This window comes from Grus americana, chromosome 23, assembly GCF_028858705.1.
Source record: "Grus americana isolate bGruAme1 chromosome 23, bGruAme1.mat, whole genome shotgun sequence".
In the NCBI taxonomy this organism is placed as follows: Eukaryota; Metazoa; Chordata; class Aves; order Gruiformes; family Gruidae; genus Grus; species Grus americana.
The window spans coordinates 3,067,944-3,094,004 of NC_072874.1; the positions used below are offsets into that span (position 1 = coordinate 3,067,944).

The following is a 26,061-nucleotide window of genomic DNA, read 5'->3' on the forward strand; positions in this document are numbered from 1 at the left end:
AGCAATGCTGGGACCCGGCTACAGCCCCCAAATCTGGGGCTGGGGGGGGGGACACAAGTGACCGTCCATCCTTCCTGTTGAGGTACAAAGCCAGTGGAAGAGGACAATTTATTTATCCTTGTCCTGGATCACTCATAAAAATAGCATCGGGGGGTTGAGGACTAATTGCAGCTTCTCCTGGCCAACTTTGCAGATTACAGGCAGCATCTGGCAGCGCTGCTCCAGGGCTGAGACAGGAAGGGCAGGCAGGGAGCTCCTGGGAGGACCTCAGCAGCCGAGAGGGTCGCTGGGTTTAAGGAGATCCAGCCCACCTCTAAGCACTGCTCGTGGGGGGAGGACAGGCAGCAAACGCTGGTGGAAGGGCGAGAGGCAGGAGCGTGCCGCAGAGCGGGCAGGCAGAGACCCGAGACCTGCCGCTGGCTCGGCAGGTGCCGCGGGCGAGCGGGCAGCGCAGGCTGGTGGGTGTCTGTCCTTTCGCCCGTCCCCCCCCGGGCATCGCCAGACCTCGGTGCCTCTCGCGCCCACCACCCTGCCCTCGCCCCGTGGAGCCAGGGCTGGTCCCCACGGCGTGGGCGGCTCCTGGCGAGGGGGACAGCAGAGCCTGTCTGCCCAGCTGTGCGTTGGCCGTTACGGCAATTAAACCCAGCTCAGGGTTGTTTCTTTGGTTTCCTTTAGGAAAGAGTGCTGCGCTCTTTCCAAACCTTCCTTTCGGCAAAGGGCCTCAGTTCACCTTCGTGAAGAACGCTAATTGCAGAGTAATTTGGTGTGATGAGCATCTGCAAATGATACCTTCTGTGAGCAGTAAGTGGATTTCTTTCCCTTGCTGCAGCATACGTTAGCGATGGAGGCCTATCTCCCTCAGTTCAGCCACCCTGAGCGTGCAAACGAGGAGGGAGGAGCTGGCTTGGGCGACCCTGTTTGTGCCTCTCCCCGCTGCCGGGTGGCTTTGGCTCATCCACACGAACTGCAAAAGCCGGATCCGGATCACCGGCTGGGTTCACGTTTCCCAGGTGCCGGGGCTTTGAGCAGACCCTCGCTTTGCGGGAAGGGCTGTCATCGGGAAAGGTGGGTTTCTCTGGAGGAGCGAGGTGGGTGAAGCTCAGCAGCTGGAGCTGGACAGACCCTGAGCTCCTGCTCCTGGCTGCCCGGGAGGCACGGGAGCTCGGTGTACCCCCACGACAGAGAAATTCATGCAGCAGGGAACAGTCAGACTTTAAATCCCAGCTAAACCAGCAGTGGGCTGAGGTCATACCTCGCAGCAGAGGCGTCAGATCCGGCTGTCCTCCCTCTTCAGCTGCAGCGGTGGAAAGCCCTCCGCCGAGAGGCCGAGTCAGCACGGACCCTCGGAGCAGAGCAGCCCTTTCCTTTAACTGCCTGGCTTTCCCTAAGGAACGGCCGAGCACCAGCAGCCCACGGGAAAGGTTCCCATTCCCCGCTCGGTGCCGGGCCGGCATCATCCCTGGCGTGCTCGCTGCACGGCTCCCTGCCCTGCGCAGGGCTGACGGCTTTTGCCGACCCCACCGGCACCCTGGCCCTTGTGGGGGGACACCGGGGATGTGTGTGCCCGCCTGGCCCCCTGCACGAGGAGAGGGGACCCCCACCGGCTGATGCACCTGTGGGCAGTGGGGGTCTGAACACGGTGCCCTGGGGCAAAGCTCTGCGGCTGGCACCCTCGGACGTTCCTGTGTCTTGTCTCACAATTTCCTGGATAAAAAAGTTGTGAATTTTCTTCCTGCTTATCCCTGAAATGGTGTGAGAGTCCAGAGGCGGGATGGGGGGGACAGTGAGTAATGGCAGGTTGCGGATCGGGCTCCTCCCTGCCTGCCGGGGGGCAGAGCCGGGGGGCGGTGGGAGAGGGGCACGAGGAGGGCTCTGCTTCAGAGGGAAAGCTGGATTCCCACCCCGGGTGACCTTGTGGCCCGGGAGCCTGGGAAGCTGGATCCTGATGGCACTTGATTGATGGGATCTGAGGAGTTGTTCTCCCTCAATGTCAGTCACCCGCCTCTGCTGACTGCAAATGAAGGTACAAGAAATTGGACAGTAATCAATGCCAGATGGAAAGTGCAATTGAAAATGCCTTCTGTCTGGAGGGAAGCTTGGCCAGGGCAGTGCTGAGCCCTCGGCTCGTGCACGCTCACAAACGCTCCCATTTTCTCTTTCTGTTGCGCAATTATTGCACACAAAGATGATGGGAGATGCAGCTCCATAGGAACCCGCTGGACAAAGAAACCACTTGCCAAGAGCTGCCGGCTCCGAGTCCTGCCAGCTCCCGGCAGCTCCCGCAGATAAAAAAGAAGGTGCTGTTATCCCGCCAGACAGAAAGGGGCAGAGATCTGAACCGCAATCGCTTCGCACTTCACAGCAAACGGTGCAGAGCGAAGTCACCCCTGTAGCGCTGAGCACACCGTGCAGGCACGCAGGGAGCAGAGCTGCTCAGGGACTGTGCCGGAGCTGCCGGGCATCGGAGGCATCCCAAGGGACCGGGGCAGCAGCAAAGCCTTTCTGTGCGTTATATTGCGGCAGAGCCGTGAGAGAACGTAAACCTCCAGGACGACGGGAGCGCATCACGTCCCCTCCCTCGTGGCTCAGCCCTCCAAGGCAGCGCAGACAACGGAAGGAAAGATGGGTGGTGCTGAGCACAACTCACAAGGTCCGCAGCACTCACACATGACCACCACATCAATTTATGCGCGAGTGCCCAATTGGTTTATATGTGAATGCCCAGCTAGTTCGGACGTAAGCACCCAAATAGTTCCCGTGCCAGTGCCCCTTCAGCGGATGCCTGAGCCCCGCGCTGGGCAGCGGGGGCTGCTGGGGACCCCTCTGACATCGGCGTAACATCCCATTGTGCACTGAAATGGCAGCCTGGCAGAGGAGCCAGCAGTGGCCCGAGGCAGGAGGAGACCCGCGGCTGGAGACGTTCCTTCTGAGCACCAAGGAAAGCTGCCACGGGGCAGGTTCGACCGGGGGTCCCAGCCCGCGGCAGGGACGGGGCCACCATCGCTCTGCGCCAAGGAGGCACCAGCTCACGTCTGCAGAAGTGAGGAGCACCCAGGGTGCTGCCGGCGGGCGTCCCCTCGAAGGACGTGTCCCAAGCCTGTGCCAGCACAAGACAAAGCAGCGACAAGGCTCCACCCGCTCACTATAAATAAAAGCCCTTGCAAGAGAGAACCAATTTCCCTTTCCCTTTGGGACAGTGCCGACCGACAGCAATCCCGTTATTTTTGGCAGATAACCCCTCTGGTGTTTTTTTGCCTTTTTGAAGAACCAGGCATCTTGCTGCGAAAGAATTCAGGTTCATTTTCTCATCAAATATCCAGCTCACCTAGAAATGAGGAGGCCTGATGGCAAAGGGAAGAGGGAGGAAACTTTGGAGACAAAGTTTGATGCTAATAGCCTACGTTAATTACCAATTGTTGGGAGCGGAGTCGTTGGATCCTATGGCTCACTCCACGTAATAACATCTCCCTCCTCAGACACGTTACCCATCTGGCGCTTGCCATCTGCTCCCCACAACACTCCCTGCCTCACCTCCAGTTTGCTGTAGGAAGTTTGTCCGTGCAGAGTGCTGGAACCCCTGGAAGGGTGCTGTGAGCCCCGGCAGCAGGCAGCAGCAGGCAGCAGCAGGCAGGAGTGCGGAGGCAGCACAGCACAAGCATTGTCAGAGGCTAGGTGCTCACGGTGGTCCCTCGCGCCCCGAGCAGAGCATCTCTGCAGACACCTCCTGCACGCGTCACCCCCTACCAGCTAATGATGCTGGAACACCCCAGACACTTCCAGTCCTAACGAAGCTGTTAACACCTCCGCTGGAGACCCCGGATCCTGCTCCTGCCCCGCTGCCCGTGAGCGACCCAGCCAAGGGCAGCCAGCCCCTCTGCGAGGCCGAAGGGGCCGGGATGCGGGACGGGTGCACCTCGGGGAGCCCGAAGCGTCCACCGGCGTGGGTGGTCGGGAGGGGATGCGCCGGGACGGGGGCTGCGGCTGTGCCAGCGCTGCCAGGCGAGAGCGGCACCGGTGGGACCCGGCAGCTCCAAAAACGCACCCCGCAGCCAAGGGATGTGCTCCCCCAGTCTGGGGCTGGCAGGCAGGGGTTTGGCAGCACCGTGCAGGCAGGGCCGTGACCAGGATGGGCTGAGGACTCATTAACTAATTGATCCAGGCAGGGGCTTGCGGGCTGCAAGGAAGGGCTGTGCTAAGCTTTCCTTCTCTATCTACACCTGCTCATGACCCGGCATTGCCTTCTCACTCCTTTTTCTGGCTAAACCCCGACGCTGCAGTCAGACCATTCCTGCTCTTTGCGTCTATCATTGTCCTTATGAACAACAATCTACCTTTGGTTAGAAGCAGAAATACTATTTTAAATACGGAGCCGCTGCGTTGCTTCTCCCGCTTCTCAAGATCTCCCCGCGCCAACAATACACTCGTCCTGTTTGGAGGCTGAAATTATTTGCTGCAGTCATGATTGTCTGTTGGCTCCAAAGGCTCCTGGTGAATCTTCCTCCGCGGCGGTCAATGGCAGCTCTCCCCTGGCCGCACGTGTGGTATCAGCAGCGTTGCCAGGTATTTCCTCTCCTGGCAGAGTGGGTCTAATCAATTCTGGGCTAATTCCTGACAGCGAGAGTGGCAGAGAGCGCTCCCAGTCCTGCTGCCCACGGCGAAAGGGGGAGCGTGAGGGACCCTGCTCCTCGTCCCATCGCCCCTGCGCGGGGTGGGAGCCCCGGCACCGCCGTGCCCCACGCAAGAGGGACCTGTCACCATCGCAGCAATAATCAGCCAGTGCACTGAAAGGGAATCCGTCACAGCGAAGGGGAATTGTAAAGCAGCTTTGGAAGCCACAGGGCCGTGCAGAATTGCTCGGCTGTGTTTGTTCAGAGCCCAGCCATTTTACAGTGCCATAAACCTCCCGGCACGTGGGCTGAGGAGTGTAAATCCCGCGCTTACTCTTCTACGCGCAGACTAATGACAGGGGCACGGCGCAGAATGAGACGCGGCATGTCGCCGTGTCCTTGGTCTCGCACAGCTAGCCCGACAAGATTTATTTTTTGCTGCGTAGACAACTCTGCGCTCCCGGGACACGACAGATGTTGCAGCTTCACCATCTCTGCGACACTCGTTGTAACGCAACTTGCCGAGCTGCTCAGGCTTTGCTGATTTTCCTCTTTGTCACCAGTCTCCAGATCATGTCGCTTCCCCTTCTCGCTCTTGACTCTGGCCCAAAGTGGGCATCGTGACTCCTCATCTACCCTGCTGTTTAGGTCTCTGCTTACAGAGAGGTTTCTTGCAAAACTGGGATTTTGCCGGAGTCGTTGTTCTAGAGGAGCTGCTGCTGCAATGAGCTCTGCCAGCAGGTTCATCCCCCCGGGACCCGGGGTCCCTGTCCGAGCTGAGGCACAGAGAGGCACCATCGGTCTCCTGCACGGGGCTGTCTCCATCGCTCCCGGTTCGGTCTCACCGGGGCTCGGGGACGGGAGGACGCACCTGCACAGCCCCAGCGCATCGCCCCGGCCTCGCCGTGCCCATGGGGGCTGCGGCCACCCCCTGTGCTCACAGCCCAGCGAGCGGAGAAGGGCTCCCGGGCAGGAAAAGGGATGTTACACTGCTGCTCTTCCACCTGTCACCTCCCCGAGGTTTCCGGAGCGAGCCCCGCTCGTGTGCGGGGGACAGGGCGGCATCCTGCACCCGCTCTGCGCGGGGCTGTTCCATCCCGTCCCACAGCTCGAGGAGCGGCCGCGGCTCCGCGGGGTGGGGACCGGAGCCACCCGCGGGGACCCGGGTGACAAATTGCCGGTAAAGTTGTTGTGGGGAGCATGCACAGGCTGTAATGGAGTTGTAATGAATTAAGTGCTGTTAAAATTGATGCAGGGCTACTGTAATGAATGTGCATGTGTTGTGAGGATTAGGACACGGGTGTGATGAATATTGTCTATCAGCTGTGATAAAAAGCCTATCATCCCAATACATATTTTCAAAAACTAATTTAAGGCTGAAAGAGATTATTAAAAATGAGGAGAGGAAATTGTCTGGGATATATTTAGAGTCCCCTGGTAGGTAAGATGAATTCCAGAAGTCAAAATACTGCCTGTGGGGTGAAAAGGATAAATGCGGATATTGTGGTAGCTCGTGATAAGAAGACAGGGCTGGGGCAATCCTGCTGCCGGAGGAGAGCAGCCGGGGAAGGTGAGCCCTTGTCCGGGGACCCGTGTGCCGGGGACCCACGTGCTGAGCCGATCCCGCAGTGCCAGTGCTCGTGCGGTCCCTGTGCGTCTCTGCCCCCCAGCCCGGGGTCCGGCCAGTCCCTTCTACCTCGGTTCATCGTCTGAGTCCGTGACCGTCCTGCAGCGGGGACACGAGCCGCTGTGCGTGCTGGTGATGGATCCCGGGGCTCCCCTGATGGGAAGGAGCTTCTGCAGAACAAGGTCTAAGAACGGCCTTTGCTGGAGCTGCCAAGGAAAGAAACCCCCGGCGCTGCTGGTGACGGGTGGGCTCTGGTTCTGTCCCGCTGGCTGCTTTTCTCTTTCATTAAGAGGGCACGTGCACACGTACGTGAACCCCGCGCTGCTGCGCCGGGTTGGGTCCGAGGAGACGGAGCACCGCAAGCCTGCCATGCTCTGGACATCTGGAAATCTGAGTTTTGATCTTTACTGTTCCCCTGCTCTTTCATTTAATCTCTCTGTGCTGTTCACGATGACAAGATCATTAGAAACCCAGTTCCTGTTGCAGAGCTCTTCCTCCCGAGCAGTGTGTAACCACGCGGACAATGCCTGCAAGACAAGAGGCTTAATTGTGTTCTGCCAGCATCCAGGGGGATGTCAGCGAGTCAAATTTAAAGCCAGGCTGGATGGGGGTGGGAAATGCACCTCCATTACTCACCCAGCCTGAATGAGGTTTCGGTTTTATTATCTCCCGAAATAGCCGTGCCTGGGAGGTGCTGATTGAAGCCATTTGAAAACATGACAACATCCTCAGGACAATAGGTGTCTAATCTAATGAAGCCAGAATGCATTAGCTAAGAGCTGCGTAAAGTGAAGAAAATGCAATTAAAGCATTCCTGAGGACAGATGTCGACCTACGTAGGGGACACTGATATGAAGATGTCGGCAGAAGTCTAATGAAAATAAATGATCTGTTTGAAACGTTCCTCAAATCAATAACAGAGTCCAAGCCACCACTGCTCCCCCCCCAGCCCTTGACAACTGCCACCTTCATCCTTTGTCACCTGCATTTCACATCCCGGCGGAGGCTGGGACGGGTCGGGGACAGGTCAAGGACAGGTCAAGGACAGGTTGGGGATGGGTCTGGGACAGGTTGGGAATGGGTCAGGGATGGATCTAGGGCAGGTCGGGGATGGGTCTGGGACAGGTCAAGGACAGGTTGGGAACGGGTCAGGGATGGGTCTGGGACAGGTTGGGGATGGGTCTGGGATGGGTCTGGGACAGGTCAAGGACAGGTTGGGAACGGGTCAGGGATGGGTCTGGGGCAGGTCGAGGACAGGTTGGGGATGGGTCTGGGTGAGGGCAGGGGCAAGGACAGGCAGGGTGCACAGCCGGCGCGCTGGGCGTTACCAACTCGTTGCAGCTTTGCTCGAGGTCCGTTTGCCTCGGTCGGAGGCCAGGAGTCGGGTCCGGGGCTGGGGCTGGCTGGGGGCTCAGCTGCTCCAACGCCCACCGGGGCTCAGGCGCGGGGGGTCCCGCCGGCAAACCCACAGCCGGGCTGGGTGACTCGGCGGGACCCACCGGCCGTGAGCTGGTGCGAGGACGTACCCAGGGGTGGTCACCCGGGCAGTGGCCGATCCCAGCCCTGCTGCATCACGGCAAGAGTTCTGGTTTGGCAGCAAACTGGTCCAGGAGAGCGGCACCACCTCGGTCCCCAGAGCTGCAGGTACGGATGAGGGAGCCATGGTGATTAGTGCCCGTGTTAATCAGCACTGCCGACAGAGCCGGGCTTTTCCCAAACACCTTTCCCGAGGCTGGGAGACTGGAATCTATCTCACAGTCTGTTCACAAGACAGGATCCCTTCTTGCAGAATAATGTAAGTTTTTGTCTCTAAATAACCACTTAAAATACCTCTGGCTGCTGAATTTTGATCAGTTCTTTCTTCCTTAAAGACTAAATCAGAGGAACACACAGAATCTTTCAGTGCAGGTTGACATTGATGCATCGGAGCCAAATTTCAGAGATTTCACCATCAATAACCATGGCTCCTTGCTGTGTCTTGTATTTTAGGTTCTCAGACTCTCTCTGACAGATTTCCCTTGATTCCCAGCTCCTCGCTGACATGGGAAGTCTGATGAAATTTTGATCTGAGCCCATACATCTCACTATCTTTTTTCATCTCTTGATGCTGGTTTGAAAGCCAGCACAGAGCCGCTGCAGCCCTACATCAGCGTACCCCTTCCCCGCACGAGCCGCGGGTGTCAGGACCGTTCCCTCGCCTGCCCGATGGTTTTTCCGTGGAGCGCCCTGCGGGAACGGCAGCGCATCGCTGAGCCTCTCTGCACTTCTCCGTGAATATACTTCTGATAAAATAAAAAAATCCTGTCCCAGCTCACCCAGGTGAGATGCAGACCCTGCCCACAGGTGGGTTGCTCCCCATAGCTTGGATGGAGCCTCCCCACAGCGGCAGCCGCTGTCGCCTCCGTGGGTGTTTGGTAGGTGGGAATGGAGGAAACGGTCCTTTTCCTTGATTGCTCAAAGTGGATTGTGTTTCACTCTCTCCCTCTCAAGCTCTGCTATATCAGAGTGACATTAGGGACGTGGGTTTTCTGTTGTACAGCTAACACGTATTTGGATAGAGACGCCTTCGTCTCTCTCTTTAGACTCTTACCCGTGTTATAAACAGTAATTAAAACCACCCACTTGTGTAAATTGCCGGCAAAAGTAACTCGCATCAAATCACGATTCTTTGGCAAGGGTTTAAATTGACGGTGACAAGTTTATTTCAAGAAGAAAGTTTTATTTTTGGAAGTTTGATTCATTATGCCACATCACATTTTGATGCAGTGTGATGTGATACCTGACACATTGCATTTTCCCGCAAGTCAAAGCAGAGATTTATATATTGCTCCGCTTTGTGCTGTGAGACAGCGCGCCGGCTTCTGAGAGCCACCCTGCTCTTATTAGGCGAGACAATACTCTGCTAACAATAATTTTAACAGACTCAGGAAAACTCGTACGCTTTTGTGGACAAATGTTACGGTCATAACAGATCTTCCTTATAAAATAATTTAAGTGGAAACCAGGACCTGTCCCGGCTGCAGGCGCTGCAGACCCTACTATGCGCTTAATCACGATTAGGAAATCAAAGACGCTGCAGAGCTGATGGCAAGCATCTTTCCGCCGAGCTCAGCACAACCAGCTGCCCCACTAACACAAGTACTTCCATTGCCGGTGCTTTAGATGGAAAGGATTCGGGCACATCTGTGAGATGACCAAGCCGGGCGCCTCCGTCATGCATCCTGCTGGCTCAGCTCCCGGCTGGGCACCCCGCACCCCTGGACCGCTGCCGGACTCCAACACGCTGGGAACTTGGCTGGCGTTTGGAGGGGGGCTGCTAAATCAGGGTTTGGTGCCATGGGTTTAATCTTCAGCCAGCAAGGATTTGGCAGCATCTTCACTAAGAGACGAGACCCTTTTTTGGGGTGGGGGCAAGCAAACGCGCAGGGAGGCGCCTTGCGAGGAAATGTGTGAGCCTGACCCACTGGCCGGGCTGGAGGCTGGCTGTGCAGGAGCATCCACCTCGCAGCAGGAGTGTGACAGCGTGCAACGTGACCGACGCGTGAAAAACCCTTGGGTCACACACGCACACGTGCGCATGTGTGTGTATGTACAGACAGCACAAGGAGAAAATAGTTTCTTCAGGATTCTTGGTGGCAAGGGAATGAATCTGTTGCTCTTCCTCACATGAACTGTGCAATGAATTCTGCTTCTCCTGCAAAGCTGCATTTTATCTTCACTTAATCTAACTTTACCCAGAAACAGCCATAGTGAACGCAGTCTGGGTGCCTGAGCCTGTTTTTCCCCAGGGACGTACGGCATTGCCAATTTACATAGCACTTACCCTGCGAGTTTGTATTTACAGTCACAAACCGCTATTTATCCAGCACACCGATTGCCATCACCCCAGAGCACCTAAATCTCACAAAAAGCATTTTCATTGCCCTATTAATCTCCTAGTTTCCTGGCGTTTAATAGAATTCACTTAAAAATATTTAACAGCGTAAAACCCCCATGGCTGAGGGCCATCCCTATGGCTGCCTGGAGAGATTGCCCCGCCGCCTCCGTGCTCGGGACACCGGGAGCACGATGCTCCGCTGTGCTCTGGTCCCTGGGATCTTTAGGAGCGAGCGGGGGCTGCCAGAGCTCCCCAGCCCCAGAGCTGTGGCCAGACAGCCCCCGGGTGGCCGCGGCAGCGGCAGCGGCAGGGATGCGCCGGGTACCAGCTTCCCTACACGGTCCGTCCGTCCATCAGGCGCAACGATTGCGCTGAGGTTGGGGGCTGGCACGAGGATCAGGCCAACGGCTTTTGGTTCCTCAGCTGCATTGAGACGGGGTCCTTGGGATCAGACTGACCGCCGACATTCTCGTGATCTGCACAAAGACGGCACCTGAGCAGGATGGGGAGAGGCACAGCCCAAAATGAGCTGCAGAAGGGATCGGTGTGAGATAACTGCCTTGTGGCATGAGGGGACGCGGCTCGTTGCAGGGAATGAATTAATCTGAGCTACCTAAACATCGCAGTGTGTTTTATTCACTGCTAACAAACACAGGCTGCAGCAGGACCTGTGCTGCTGTGCTCCGTGCCTGTCTCTGCCCTGACTCCTCCTGGCTTCACACTTTTTCTTTAAAAAGCAGAAGACCCGATCCAGGTCTGTGGTCTTCTGGGGTGTCCCCGCTGCCTCTGCCCACCCCGCTGTGACGAGGCCAGCTCACCCGCCACAGGCGTGAGGAGGGCGCAGCGGGACGGACGCACACCAACACCTTGCCCTGCACCGCTGCGGTGGGCTGGTTTTGTGATGTCCCTCCTCTGGTGCTCGTTTGGCCCTTGAGGGCCCATCCAGACCTTCGCCTCTTTTGTCAGCAAGTGCAAAAGCCCCCACGGTGCCCCACGGCTGCCCCATCACACCTGAGCACTCTCTTGTATCCAGCTAACAGAGACACAGTGTTCCCCTGGGAAAGTGTCAGCAAGAACGGGCTTCATTAAAGAGAAGGGATTTGCAAGAAAAACCTGAATTGCCCAGTTCGAAGTTCTTATTCAAACGCGCCAGGTTTCCCCAAAGTGCCTCTTTGTAACAGATGATCTAGGGCTCCAGCAGGGATCAGATGCTGCTGCTTTATTTCAGCTCCATTATGGAATTTAAATACTGTGCGAGTTAATGGAGATGTTTATGACTACATAAAGCAGCGAGCTGTGCTCCCATCGCGCTGTGCAGAGAGCGAGACCAGCTCTCCACGCGTTTGCAGGTGTCTGGGGGGGGGTTCGTCGCAGCACCCGAGGAGGTGCCCAGCCTGCGATGCCCCTGCCTGGGGGGTGCCCCTGCCGCCTGCCCCTCCAAAAACACCTCGCGGCTGCTCTCGGGGCTGCGTGCGCGGCAGAGCAGGCAGGAGCACATCCCCGACCCCGCTGCCGCAGGAGCTGACGCCGCCCCGCTGCTCATCTGTGCTAAATGTTTGTGGGTAAATATTTCATCGCCCATTTGTAAAGTGTGACTTAATGAACATCCTTGTTCGGCAGCAGCCCCGAACCTGATGTGGCTGTGTCTCTAATGAACGCGTTTGCTCAGCTATTGCCGATTCCCAGCGCTTCATGGAGTTTCTCTCATCTAATGAAAGTTTTATTAGGTGCAATACAGACCCGTGCACGCAACCTCTGCATCGCTCCAGCCTGGCTCGCTGGTTTTTGCAGCTCAGGGTGCCCGGCTGGGCACGGGAGTCTCCAGGGGCTGCCGCTGCGGCGGGGAGAGGACGTGCTGGCACCGGCAGCGGTCGCGGTGCCCTGTGAGGTCTGAGGATGCCAGCTGGTCACTCGGCCTGCTCCACCGTGCTGAGCACCAAGGACATCTGCTCCTCCTGAGAGGTGCCAAGGCCGCTCGCCTGCTCTAGCAGCCCACCAGCTCGGTTCAAAAGTGCCCGTTTGCCGTGATCGTCGTGAACAGTTGTACAACGCTCCTCCTGGCACGACTGAGTCCTGAAAGTCTGGTCTGCTAATAAACCAGGACTCATTAAAATGGCCTTTTAATTACCTACATCCTCTAAGTCAGATGCCATCCTAAAAAAAATGGGGCGAGGGGGCAGGTGCCTGGAGAGAACAACTCATTGTAACAGAAAGAGCAGAAACTCTCTGAACAACTTCCCGTCCCCCTTCTTCCCCCTTTGCCACCAGAGACCTGCCACCAGCTTGCAGCAAGCAGCTGGGTAAGGACACGTCCCAGCCAGCAGCTCCGGCCCCATCGTGGCTGTGGTTTGCTTCCAAACAGCTGAAAGGGTTGGGGGCGGGGGGGGGGCACAGCCCCTGTCAGCCCGGGGGCTCCTGCTCTCGGGGCTCCGGACGTGGCAGGTTGTCGGAATGCAGCAAAAGCAAGGTGGGAAAAGGGCCGGCTCAAGCTCCCCGAGATGTGGCCAAGTGGCATCGCTCAGGGACTGATCCAGACCCGCTGACTCAACACCGGTCCCCTTTCTTTTGTTTGTGCCCCTTCAGCTGTGGCTGCTGCCCAGGAAGGCAGCCGCTGCACGGAGCGATAACGGCTTCTCTTTGTCTGATGCTGAAGGTGCTTGTCAGCCTCGGCAAGATAAAAAGGCCAAAGACATTTATAATTGTGTAATTAAACTGCTCCTGTGCCTTCCAGGCGTCTCTCGCTGCTGGGCAGATGGCTCTGTTGTCAGCAGGCAATGGTAAGCGCAAAGGCAGCGAAGGTTATCTGCCGGCGGGTGCTGCTGGCGGGCACCCAAACCTGCGCCAGGGCCACCCAACCCTGCACCAAGGCCACCCAACCCTGCGCCAAGGCCACCCAGCCCTGCGCCAGGGCCACCCAACCCTGTGCCAAGGCCGCCTGAACCGGGACGTGCTACAAACCCCATCACTTGCCGCAGCCCAGGCGCCCCTCGGCCAGTCCACGCTCCATGGCCGGCTCAGCCAAGGCAGAGCTCCGCAGCTGCTCCAGCCGGAGGAGCCCGGCGCTGGCACCGCTGTCCCTGCCAGCGCGACCGGTGGCACAGCTGGACGGGGGCTGCGTCTGGCCCCAGGAAGGGCTGGGGGGGCAGAAGGAGCAGGTCCCTGCAGCCTCATCTGTGTGCTGGGTGGCTGAAACTGAGCCTGCAGCCTCTGCTTTAATTAGAAGTGGTTTTAGTGGATGGTGTTGGGCCAAAGCGAGGAGGACGGCCAGAGCTGACACAAGGTCCTGAGCAGCTGAACACATCCCCAGCGACTCTCTCTCTCTCAAACTAGCTTACCACGCCTTCAGTGACCACCAAGTTAATACATTACCTTCAGTGCATTTTCAGCTTTTGCGATCAGCAAAAGAGAGCGCGAGAGCTGGAAGTGCTGCAGGACGCAGGCAGGCGCAGGGGGACCCGGCTCTGCTGCCCGCTGCCCAGCCAGCGGTGACACACAGATTCTTCTCAAGGAAAGCCTGAGAGCTGCGGGATGCGCTCCCCTCGGCCGTGCAGCCTCTGTTTTTCCCGACTCATACCCCGGCGCTCCCTCCGGAGCTGACAGCCGGCTGCACTTCCCGGGATATCGCTCCACCTGCGCATCGCCCGCAGCGACGCTTCACGTGCTCATCAGTCATTTTGCTAAGGAAAAGGCTGACGAGCCCCGTGTGGGTTTTTAGCTTTCCTCTGAGCCCCGGCTTGTGCTGACGGTTAGTGAGCAGAGCCATTAAGCACACCAAGGCACCGCTCCGAAAGTGCGTGAGGGGGACGCCTTGTCCCTTGCTCTGCAGGACGCCGGGTCTCAGCAGGGCAGCTCTGCTGCTGCTGCCACACGGCCGTGCCTGCGGGATGGCCGTCCCTCCGTGCCCCCGCGCAGCACAGCGCACAGGCACCTGCCTTGTCCCAGCCAAGGCGGGCAGCGCGCGGCACCGACGGCACCGACGGCACCGGTGACCCGGTTGTCACAGTGGAGTCCTGGTGGGAAGGTGGGTGCTGGGGTGGGGGGGGGGCGGGCAGGAGGAGCTGCCAGGTTTTGGCCGTGCCCCAGCGTGTGCAGCTTCTCTCGCGCACCGAGATGGTGGGAGATTAATACGAGGAGGACAGATGCATCTGTCCCGGTGACACTTGAACTGACAGATTGCTGATTATGATGATAGATGGCACCGGCTCTTCCTGATAATTAGCAGTCGTTCATATTTAAACGTTGCTCTTCCTCCAGAGCCAGGCTCTTTTTAATATTCCCTGGGCATCGCTCTCCTCCTGCCCACACTCGTCCCAGAGGCGGCACGGGGAGGATGGGGGACACGCGCCAGCGAGGCCGGGCTTGTCTGACCCCACCACGCCGCTGTCACAGGAGCAGTGGTTCATCCCGGCCTCGTGAGTCGTCACAGCAGACGAGGCCACGCAGCCTCTCTGCAGGAAATGTCCAAAAGAGGAACGGGGCAGGCGATGTATTTCACATCTGAGGCCGTAAGTGGGAGCGAGCGGCACGAGGAGGAGACCCGGCTCTTCCTTTGCTCTCCTCGAGACACAGACCTGCCGGCGGGGCTGGCCGGACGCTGCGGCAGCTGCTCACATGAGCGCCATGCAATAAATACTTTATTTTAAAAATCCCCCCATATGAGGCAGCACCTGCCAAGGGCTGAGCCCTTCCGTGACCGATCGCTGCTGCATCTCGCGTTTTACTGTGTCTCAGCCATAACAGCTTATTGATCCCCCCCGCTTTGTCACCAGAGAGCAACGTCCTCCACCACAGCGCGCTCTACACCAGTGTGGGCAGAGCCGGGGGTGCGGGTCCGGGCTGGGGGTGCGGGTCTGGGCTGGGGGTGCAGGGGCACGGGGCTGGCAGCGGCACTGCTCAGCTGTGGGCTGGCCATGCACGGTGTGATAGCCATGCTGGTTGCTGTGATTTTCCAGACATTTTCCAGAGCTGGTTTTCTTCCTCAGGGACACTGCATGTGTCAGAAGCTGGTAAGTCCATTGCTGGATATACAAGACACATGCACAGTTGCAGACCATGCTGTCATTTTTCCCCTCAAACCTCTGGATCAGGGAAGGAGAAATAGATGGAGAGACGCTTTCTCTGGGCTGTTGTGCACAAAATATTCGCAGTCCGGTCAGCTCCATCGGCAGAGGGTGGGGGGAGAAGGAGCCTCAATGTCAGCCCATGCAATCCATCATCGCAACAGGGCAGTCGTAAAACGCGAGCAGTAAGTTATAAAGACAAAGCTTCCACCTCAAACAGGGCAGGGAGAGGCTGACACTGCTGAGAGCAGCAGCTTGACCCAGTAAGACAGAAAATCTGCCTCCATGGCAGGCAATGCAGTGAACTGCTCCAGTGTGGATCTGCGGTGGGACAGCTGGGGAACTCTGCTCCCCGGGTGTGCAGAGGAGAAGGAGACCTTTTGTGCCATTAATTAATGCCAGCTCATTATTCAGGTGTGTAACAACTCATTTCTGGGCAATTATCTTCCTTATTTACATTTTGTGTCACTCGTCACACAAGGCATCAAGTGAGCTGAGCTCAAACCTGCCAGGGCAGAAGGGAGAAGGGCTCCTGACTCCGAAAGCCGGGACCAAGGCTTAGACCTGGGAGGTGGCCCAGAGCTGCTGGCTCCCATGCAGGCGGCCGTGGCCATGGAGCCATGGCATGGAGCCGTGGCCAGTGCTAGCCCCGACCACCTTTCACGCTGACCCTTCCCGGTGCAGAGGGAGGCAGCTGCTAATGATTTCTCGGCTACATCTGCGAGCCACCGCACGCAGCCCACGGCAGACGTGTTTCCGTAGGACACGATCTCAATTATTAATGGCTCAATTTACGTGGCACGCCGCAGCCTTCGCCTGGCACCTTCCCTGGGGGAGCCGCCCCTGCCCACGCACCACGGGAGCACCGCAGGGACGAACACACGGTGCCTTTGCCTTCACTCCTGCCTGCCCCGAGGGAGGGCAATGTCTGCAGCTGGAGACCCCCATCGCCCCCAGCATCACCCATGTCCTCCACTGCACCCCCATGTTGCCTGTGCTGGGGGTAACCAGCCCTCTGGCAGCACAGGAGTCCCCAGCCCCCCATTGCAGTCTTGGGGGGCAATGTGTCCCACGGCCCCCAGCCGAGACCGTGCCAGGAAGGTCACAGGAGCGGTAAATCCATCACCCGCGGACCACAGGAGGCACGAGTGCAGATACCTCTGGGCAAAAAATACATCTGCTTGGCTGTGACTCGCAATCCACTATTCATAACCCCGCTTCAGAGCTCTAATTATTTCTTTATAGTGCCAATATAGCCCTGGCCAGGCTCCTAGGAAAGGCTGGCTGAATTAATTGATCGACAGAAGGCAAATAGACTTCACCCATTTTAAGCACCCATTCAGTTCCTTTTTCCTAGCAGCTGTCACCGTTGTCAGCATACCGAAACAAAGCTTTTGTACATTTCTTTGGCATTAAACAGCCTAAGAAAAAGAGAAGAAATGCGAACTAGTGAAAGAGTCACATCAAATTAATTCAAAATATTATTATAATGCAGTGTTTGCATTTAACATGCTGGCCATACACTGCTTTCATTTACTCAATTAAACAATTAATTACATGCCTTGCGCACAGTAAGTCTGCGGTGTTTTCCCTCTGCTCAGCAGCATCCCCACACTTACACAGCAACACGTATATCAGGCTGACAATTGCTCTTGTATTGACAGCTCCACACTGTGAGCGCTTCCAAGGTTATCTGGTCCTCAGGGTGACGGCAGGGATTCCTGCCTGCCCGACAGACCCTTCTGTCCACAAAACACACACGCTGCACTAGTTAGGGAGGTTTTTTTTCCCCAACAAAGTGTCAATAGCAAGAAACCTCCCTCCTGAGTTCCACTGTTGCTGCCATCTCTGCAGCAGGAGCAAGGGCTCTCTCATCTTAGCACACGTGCTATTTAATAAAACGACACATCATTTCACACCTTGCCGCTACTAAAACTATTCCTTACCTGACGCCTGCCACCCTTGCTAAAGCGGTACTTCTCATCAGGACACCTGAAATGACCCACACAGACAAGCCAGGGCAGAATTAGTGGTTGGTTTTACTTAGGTATTTAGATATCTCATTATTGCAATCTTCCAACATAGTCCAATAAATACAAAATTAACAAAAATGTCAATAGATCTTTATTACCATTTATTATTATTATTAACTATTCCAAACCACCTGTGATTCCCTTGAGATGTCTGACTATAGTTCAAACATGAAATGTACACGGTGTCCCTTATGATATTATATTACATTTGTTTCAAGCTTATAAAAATATATATTGACTTCTCAAGTATGTATTTACAGTATATAACACGTGGTTAATGAATATCAAAAAGCATCTGGAGATGAACCAACTTGATCCCAGTTCTGGTTTCACGCGAGGGGGTGTTGCAGGGTGCTGAGCAGCGCTGTGCCTTTCCTCGCCAGCCGAGAGGAACGCCCAGGGCAGACGTTCCCACGAGGAATATAGAGCCAAGCCCAGGAACAGCAGCTTTCCTGCTGCCGTATCAGGGCAGCGAAGCGCGCTGCCCAGCCTCCCAAACACCGACGGCACGAGGCTGGACGCCGGGTCCGTGTCGGTGCTCCCCAAAGCACCCGGCCTTGGGCTGCTGCAGGCACAGCCGCCGCGCTGCTCTGCCAGAGGACACCGGATGGAAACAGCGTCCTGCCGAGGGAGGGGGGGCTGCTTTCCAGGTGCTTCCCCTTTGTGCAAGAAGGGTCGACAGACCTGTCCGCACACGAGCTTAGACACACACGCTTGCTCTGCTCCTCCAGCTCATAACTGGCCTCCGCTCTGCCTGAACATCTAAAATCTAATCCTCTGTAACTGTTGTTATTAGCTCCAGCAAAGCCCGCAGATTACAAAACACTTGTTCTTTTTTTCTTCTCTGAACAAGCCAATTAAGGCTAACGCTGCTGCAGAGAAAGTGAGAGTGCTCGGCCAGTCCTGAGCCCTTATTAGCACCGATGTGATCAGGGCTTCCCCACAGCCAAGGGAGGGGGAAGGAGCCTTGCACCGTGTCAGAGGCTGGATGGGCAAAGAGACTGAAGTCATTTTGAGACATTTCCCTTGGTCAAGCAGCTTCAAAACAGTGTTGCTAATTAATTTAATTATAAGGCATTGAATACTTCCCCAAAGAGAGGTGCTGAGAAGATGCGAGTTAATTTTAAAATCATAACAATCTATAGCTTAATCTGCTCATTTTATTATCTTCAGTGTAGATGAGGAGCTCAATTAAGAGTTTATTGTTGCAACAAGCTGGGCTGGAAAGCATACTTCCATTATATGCTTTTTCTTTCCTTTCTTGAAGGAGAGGCCAGGAAAGCAAATACTTCTTGCTTCTGAGTTAGAGCACGGTCCCGGTCACAGAACCGTACTGTCTAAAAGAAGCAGCTTTCTGAAACACATCCGAGTCCCTCACCAGAGTAAGTCAGAAAAGTAATTAAACACTAAGTTTCTTTGGGAACAGCTAGAGAGACTCAAAGAAATTACACCTTCAATTCTCATTGTCCTCCAGAATGTAGTACGGCAACCTAATTCAGTGGGGGAAACACTACAGAAATGATTGAAAGATGTTCTCATTTTTACTTGGAGTACCCGGCACAGAGCGAGCATCACAGGATTACAGACGCAAAGGACCAAGGAGGCTGCGGGGCTGCCAGCCCCGTGCAGAGCTCAGCTGCTGGGGGAGGGCAGGCACCCTGCCCGCACGGCCAGGGCAGCTTCCCCAGGGACCCGCGGCTCCCAGCAAGCCACTGGTCACTGCAGCCCAGGAGAAACTGCCGTGACTCCGGATAAGCTGTGCTGAGGTTTCTCTCTCCAGCTAGGCAACGTTCAGAGGGACTGAGGAGCAGATCCCGGCAGCTCCGAGAGCAGCCGTGGGCCCCTCCTCACATCCGTAACTTTGGAGATAGGGTCTGTTCCGGGGGGGTTCAAGAGGAATGCGTTGCTGCCTGCTCACGGCCAGGTCCGATTCCCAGACTCTGAAGCACTCTGTCACCAAGCCCTGCATTTCCCCAGACCTCCTTGAAAGCAGCCGCCCCAACCTGGAGCCAGCCCCTCCGGCAGCGACCTCCCAGCGCAGCTCCCTGCATCTGGACGCAGGAGGCTGCTGGAAATCCCACCGGACAGGACAAGAGCAGGGAGATGGGGGAGAGGATCTGGAATCAAGTTGGTTCAACTCCCTGCCTAGAGAACTATATTATACATTCTCTATAGATAAAATGTAAACATAAAGAGTGTACAAATTGCACTTGATCCCTGGGATCTGGCATTTCTACCAAATGAAGGTTTCGGTTCACCATTATTACTCTTTTGGATGTGAAACTGCAGGATGGTGAGTGACCGACCAGACCGGACAAGGGCCAAACATAAAGACAAATTATTTCCATAAAAAACTAACCAAGTGACATTGGGCAATGTTGCTGCAAAGGTGGCAGGAAGGAGAGAGCTTGTTCACCCCAGCGAGAAGCAAACTCCCCGGAGCCTGCCCAGCATTTGCCCGCTGGCAGGCACGATGCCGGGGCCGCTCTGTCTGTGCCTGCAGCCCGACGGCAGCTCCCGGCCCCACCGCGCGAGGGTTGCTGTCTCGAGCTCTGCACGGGCTGGTCTGTGCTGGCTCACGCTCCCCTTCGTGTTCGCTACCAGGAGCTCAAAACCTGCCGGGGCTGTGGGACCCGAGAGCGGCTGCGATTGTGTGGTGCTCACCACGGCACTGCCTGGGAAGGCCGGCACAAGGCAGGAAATTGATAAACCAACATTAGCTGGCACCTTCTTGAGACCACTGGTTGGTGAAGTTCAAGCAGAGAGTTCTGATCTCTGATGCAATCAAGCTAAACAATCTGAAAAAACTGAAATCTTGTCAGTCTTGAGCACCCCTGGACCCAGCCTGGCCACGCGGCCAAGCCAGAAGAGCCCGAGGGCCGGTGAAAAGGAAACCACCGTGACTGAGGCTTTCCTAAGCAGAAGCTGGATCCTGACGGTAACGTGTTCTGTGAAGGCCGGCAGGCCCAGGACAGCCACCAGCACCTACGGTCATGCCACTCTGCTTGGCCGTGCGACTGGGAGAGAAGGAAGACACCCAGGCAGGGACGGTGCCGTGCTGGCCGCGCGAGAGGCTGCCTTAGGGCCCTTTGCTCAATCGTCATTTAGAGTCTCATCCCCTCGGGGCAGGCTAATAGGAGGATCTGACTCGAACAGATTTCTAGCCGCATTATGAACATCTCCCACAGCATTCATTCCCTTTGTAAATCTTTGCCTTTCATCATTAATAATTCACTTGCAATACTTACAGATGATAATAAAAGATCTACAAAACTCCGAACAAGGCTGCAAAGACCCATTTAATTAACTAACTTCAAAGAAACTTGTATTATTAAGCAGATGCTATTTATGTCTTCTGTCAGGGATCGTGCCTGCATCAGTGGGAACTGCCAGCCTGCAAGGCAGGCAGTGCTGCGCTACCATCTGCAACAAAATAAAGTGCTGATGTGCCCTGGTTTGCCTGGATTGCACGGCAGGATTTCAGGGATCCCACGGATGCAACAGTTCGCTTTGCCCAAGCCCCAGAATCTGGCTGGGGTGCGCAGCCCCTTCGGTACAGCCCCTGCAGACTCCTCGAACACCCAGACCCGGGGTGCGCCCCACTGCAGAGGCTGTGGGTGCTGTGGGGCATGCTGGCACAGCAGCGCTTGGGCATGGACCGCTGCCCAGCCATTAACCTGCGGTGGAAAACCGATGCCCTGGCACGGCAGAGCAGGACACTCCAGCAGCCCTTCCCTTCCCTGCAGCGGCCAGGCTGCCGGAGGAGGGGAAGCTGAGGTGGCCCTTCCAGTGGCCAGGGGGACGCTGCCAGAGCAGACATGGGAAACATCCACCCAAAGCACAGCCATGTCCGCTGTCTCTCTGACTCCAAACCGATTCCCAGTATTTCATCCCATTTCTGGATGAACTGGGAGGTTCCTTTTTGCTGCTGTGGGCTGAATTAATACTGTTTATAAAACCTTTTCCCCCGCAAAAACTTCCAGACCTAGAGAGGGAAGAGCACTCATCCATCTACTGCTCTGAGGCAGAGCAGACACTTCTGAGCGGGACGCTCCAGCTCAGCTGACAGCAGGGAGACCCCGGGCTCTGGTGTCAGCCCACGGCTGTGGGCGTGCAGCCACGCTCTGCCTGCTTTGCTCCACAGCCTAGGGACAGCGGTCAGAGCCCATGGCAGCTGCCCACAAAGCCAGCGAAGGCGAGATGCGGGATGCTCTGCCCGCAAAACTGCAAGGCATGAAGCAGGGGAGCGAGGCTAAAGGAGCAACAGATGCTTTAGCATCAGTCCTGCACGGGAGGCAGGTCTCTGCCTGCGGGCTCAGTCTGCGTGTGGGCAGCAGTTTGCTGCCTGCTGCTGCTCTGGTCTGTAAGTTCCCACCCCACTGCTGAGCTCCAGCAGTAAAATGAGGGATCAAGACCTGCACAAAAGGCAGTGAAGGCTGAGAGCATCAGCGGGGCAGCCCAAGGGCTCCACTGCCTGCCCTCTCTTGGCTATGGCGCTCTTCATCAAAGCTTTTAATTTCTTCCCCTGAAATTGTCTTGTCAAGAGAGCCTTAGAAATGTTCAGCACCATTTGCTCTGCACTTTAGTGGAGAATATTTGTTTTTGTTCACCAACTGTGGTGTCAAGACTCAGTGAAGTAACTCTTGGAGTGGAAGGGACGCGGCTGGGAAAGAGTTTCCTTCAGCATAGCAGATGGGGAAAGTCACCTTCCAGAAGTTGAGCACTGGGTGTGAGCTGTGCTCCGGTCTCTAAAAATAAAAGCAATAAAAGCTCCTTGTGGGGTTGCTAGAACATGTCAGCTTGTATAAAAAATACCCATGGATTTCACCAGTAGTATGCTAGATACGAAAATGCTGTCAGCTCTGGATTAAGACAGTGCACAAATGTCGATCCACCCTGTTAACCTAATTACCATATGAAATGGTATCATTACAGTTTGACTCATCTTACAAAACAGTGCTAGGGAGAGCCACGTCCACCTAGGTGCGCCGCACACATCCCAGGAATCTTTGGCTCCCCCGGCACAGAGGACGGGAAGCCCTGCTCTCTTGCCACGTGGAATGACCTGTTTGGCAGCAGCCCAGCGATTCCTACATCCCACCTGAAACCAGGAGGTTTCACAGATTTGGTCTGGTGTGGGGCCGGCTGGCTGTCTCCTCCCCGGGAGCGCCGGGTCAGTGCTCTGCACCTCTGCAGGGGCTGCTTCACACCTGCACGCCTCGGCCATGCATCTGGATCACCTGGGCCCGGAGAGTCTGGATCCCGCTCAGGATGGTCTTCTGGTGCTCCACCAGTGTGATCCCCAGGCTGAGGACATCTCTGCAAAATGAGCCCCGCATCAGCCGTGAAAAACAAGCCCGAACGGTGAAGTGCCCTGACACCGACTGCTCCCAGGCAAGGGCAGCGCAGGTCTCGGACTATCAGGCTACTGCAGACCTCCTGCCAGAGGAAGAAATCCCCAACCTGTTGTCCAGCCAAAGCAATACGGACCCTGACCAGGAATCCAGGGGTAACAGGAGCCTGCAGCACGCCGGGCGTGAGACGGCTCCCGGCGCTGCCACCCTGTGCTGCCTGCATAACAGCTTATCAGTTAATTGCATTAGATTTGACTCTGCTTTCTGGAAGGGACAGGCAACACCACTCTTGTCAGAAACTACAGGTTTAAATCTCAGCTTCAAAAACCAGCAACTGAGATGCACAACAGACGCAGCCCAACCCACGCCAGCGAGCTCTTACAGACACATTTTGTAAGATCTATCCTCTTGTTTAGTGACGCCTGACTGTAACTGCAAAGCAGAGCTCACTCACACTGCACCCAGGTTATATATATATATAAAAAACAAGAGATTATAGCCAGGAAACCAGTTCACTTACTGGGCTGTCATCCTGGCCACCGATTCCAGGTAGCAGTAGCCTGCAGCGGTGAAGTTGTCTTTGTACCTCCCCATTTCTATCGCCTCCAGCCACTCGCCCACAGAGCTGAAAGATGGGAAGGCTGAGAAGGTACGCTCGGTGAGGGGGATGGACGTGCTGTGGGACCTGCCAACAAAACGGGGCAGTGAGGAGAGAGCAGGGCACAGCACAGCTGAGGTGGGAACCAGCAGGCAAAGCCGAACGACGGGCAGCAAAGCAAGAGGGCGGTCACCTGGTGCACGTGGAGCTGGGGCACTTCGGGGGCTCGGGGCTCTGCACCATCTTGCTCAGGATGTTGTGGATGTGCGAGAACTTGGGTCTCTGGCTGCGGTCCTTCTGCCAGCAGTCAAGCATGAGCTGGTGGAGGGGTGGCTGGCAGTTTGCCGGGGCGGGCAGGCGGAACCCGTCCTCCACGGCCTTCATCACCTGCAGCGGCAGAAGAGGGCAGAGGGGACAGGGTCAGGTGCTGTGGTGTAGATTGCAGGCAAACCCCCGGGGCAAACCTCCCTCCTCACACCCCGCCTGGGGAGCGGCAGCAGCTCCTCTGTGCACCGCAGAGCCACCTGCACACCATTAGCAATGGCAACGCCGTCATCTACCGCATGGCGGCCGGGGACTCACGTCCTGGTTGGACATGTCCCAGTAGGGTCTCTCGCCGTAGGACATGACTTCCCACATGACGATGCCGAAGCTCCACACGTCGCTGGCTGGACTGAAGTGGTGATACTGGATGGCTTCGGGGGCTGACCACAGCACCAGGCTCTTCCCACGCTGGACAGACAGAAGGGGAGAAGTGATGTGTTCGCACAGCGGGATGTAGCTGATGCACGTTTGACGCCTGGGCAGCTGTTCAACGCGCCCTGCCTGTCATCACAGGGCGGACACCAAGCAAGCCCGCATGCCACGTGCAGGGTTAGTACTAAGAGAAAACTTTTGCCTCCATTTATTTTAAAATGGCCATGTAACTCTATGCTACGTGTGAGTGAGTCCTGAAATATTAATGGGAGAGCAGAATGTCTCTGGGAAGAGCTGATGGCATTTTATACATTAATATTTAATGAAAAGTGTTTCAGAGCTGCGCAAACACATAGTCCCTCCACCCTGGCTTGCTCTCCTGTAATTAGCAATCCCCATCTTGGCGTCTGCAGAACCCTCTGGATGCACTAGGGGAAGCAGGTGACAGACACCGCAGCTAATTGTAATTAACAGCAGGGAGACCTTGACCCCAAAGCCACAGCCCCGCTGCACCGCGGTGGGAGAAGCCAGGGCTCCTGCTGGGCTCTCCACCCCCTTGCTCAGCAGGCTGCTCCGTACCCAGCAGCACGCCAGCGTCAGGGCAGCTCTGCTCGAGAGCTTTGCGGCACGACAGCCACGGCTGAGCTACAGCTCCGCAGGCAACGCTTGCCACATCTGGCGAAGGGGGGTCGCGCTTTGCCAGGGTCTCTTCAGGACGGCAGTGCTCTCGCTATGGAGCGCACTGAGCGTGCCTCCCTGCTAACGGCTGAAAAAGTTTTCCAAGACTCTTTCTGCCACCAACCTGCTCAGAGCTGGCAAATGAGCGCAGCTGCTGGCAGAGCGTGGGCCGACCCCTGCACGCTGGCCCTTCCCCTGGGGTGCCCGTGCCCTGTGCTGGGACACGGGCACCGGTCCCTGCAGGCAGCGCACATCAGCTGCTGCCTCCTTGGCACTGCCCAATGCTCCCTGCAAACAGTAAATGCTCATTTGATTGAGGAATCAATGCTCTTTAAAATATTAATGCCTGGTTAATGTGATGCGCTAACAGATCCAGCTGATACAGGGTGGCTGCAGGGTACCAAATGAAATACATCTTATCGCTCTGCAGTTAAAGACGCATTGATGCACCCTTAAGTGAAACGTGCCGAAGCGGTGTGTGAAAGTGGGGAGGGAGAACCAGCTCCAGCGAGGGGCTGCGGGGCCTTGGGGGCCCACGGGTGCCTGCCCAGCCCAGGGGGCAGGGGCAGCTCCCCCAGCTCTGTGCCCAAGCGCTCCCAGGCAGCTTCTCCAAGCGCAGGCAGGCACTCAGGAGACACGCTGGCCAGCAGAGCTGACAAGGCATGAGTGTGAATCAAGCAGGACTTAAATACTTAATTGAAAACCATGAATTTCATTACAAGTGATAAAACAGACATAAGGAACCCTGAGGCTGCCAGAGCTGCCTCCAGCAACCTGCCACCTCTCTGCCAGTTTGCACAGACGTGCGGGAGGGCTGCGGCCAGAGGAAAAGCGGTGCTGGACGGCTGCTGTGCAGTTCCCTGGCTAAAGGAATTTGATTCCTAGCTCAAAATGAAACTTTCAAGATGCACATCCCACATTCATACATGAGGAAGGAAACAGGAGCCTAGGAAAAATACTGGTTCTGGAATAGGATTGCTATATGTCTTATTAACTCTGCCTGCAGAAGCAGGCTGGCTTTGGATTTGATCCTTATTCAGCATTCAGAGCAGGCTGCAAACCTCTCCAGTGATGCCGGGCCCCAGTCCAAGCGCTCCTGGCCATGGCCGTGCATTGCAGCCAGGGAGATCCACCTCTGCAGAGGTTTTGTAGCCGTTCTGTCAGCATTTTGCTTTCGGGGAACGTTAACAATAGAATTTGGAAATGCAGCTTACCATGGTGGAGAAGATGGTCTCCATCTTATCTTCTTGTGGTCGCCTGAAACCAGTTATTTTGCAAGCCAGGCTGCTGTTCACAAGGACTTTGTGGGCAGCAAGGCTTTTATGTATGTAACCCATCTCTGCCAGGTACTTCATGCCAGAGGCAATCCCCTGCAACATGCAAAGGAGCTGAGTGGCCGTGAACTGCCCCTCGTGTTTCTGTAACAAAAGAGGAGGACAAGCCAAAGGTGAGCAATGCCCAGATCAAGGGGGCACACCAGCACGGCCCAAGCGAGTGGCAAACCCCCGCAGTTACCACCGGCTCCCAGAGC

General features: G+C 56.2%; 2 protein-coding genes across 2 annotated transcripts in view; one reads left to right on the forward strand and one right to left on the reverse strand.

The window, feature by feature from the left end:
• Positions 1 to 26,061, forward strand: part of UTP11 (UTP11 small subunit processome component) — a 261,807-nt gene that overhangs the window by 58,152 nt on the left and 177,594 nt on the right. The window lies entirely within an intron of this gene.
• EPHA10 (EPH receptor A10) overlaps positions 17,317 to 26,061 on the reverse strand; it is a 43,834-nt gene continuing 35,089 nt past the window's right edge. The window contains exons 13-17 of the mRNA XM_054802134.1: positions 25,745 to 25,948; positions 23,739 to 23,888; positions 23,350 to 23,543; positions 23,079 to 23,243; positions 17,317 to 22,523 (exon numbers count right to left, since the gene is read on the reverse strand). Of these exons, the coding sequence (XP_054658109.1) occupies positions 22,409 to 22,523; positions 23,079 to 23,243; positions 23,350 to 23,543; positions 23,739 to 23,888; positions 25,745 to 25,948 (828 nt within the window). The 3' untranslated portion in view covers positions 17,317 to 22,408. The remainder of the gene's footprint in view (positions 22,524 to 23,078; positions 23,244 to 23,349; positions 23,544 to 23,738; positions 23,889 to 25,744; positions 25,949 to 26,061) is intronic.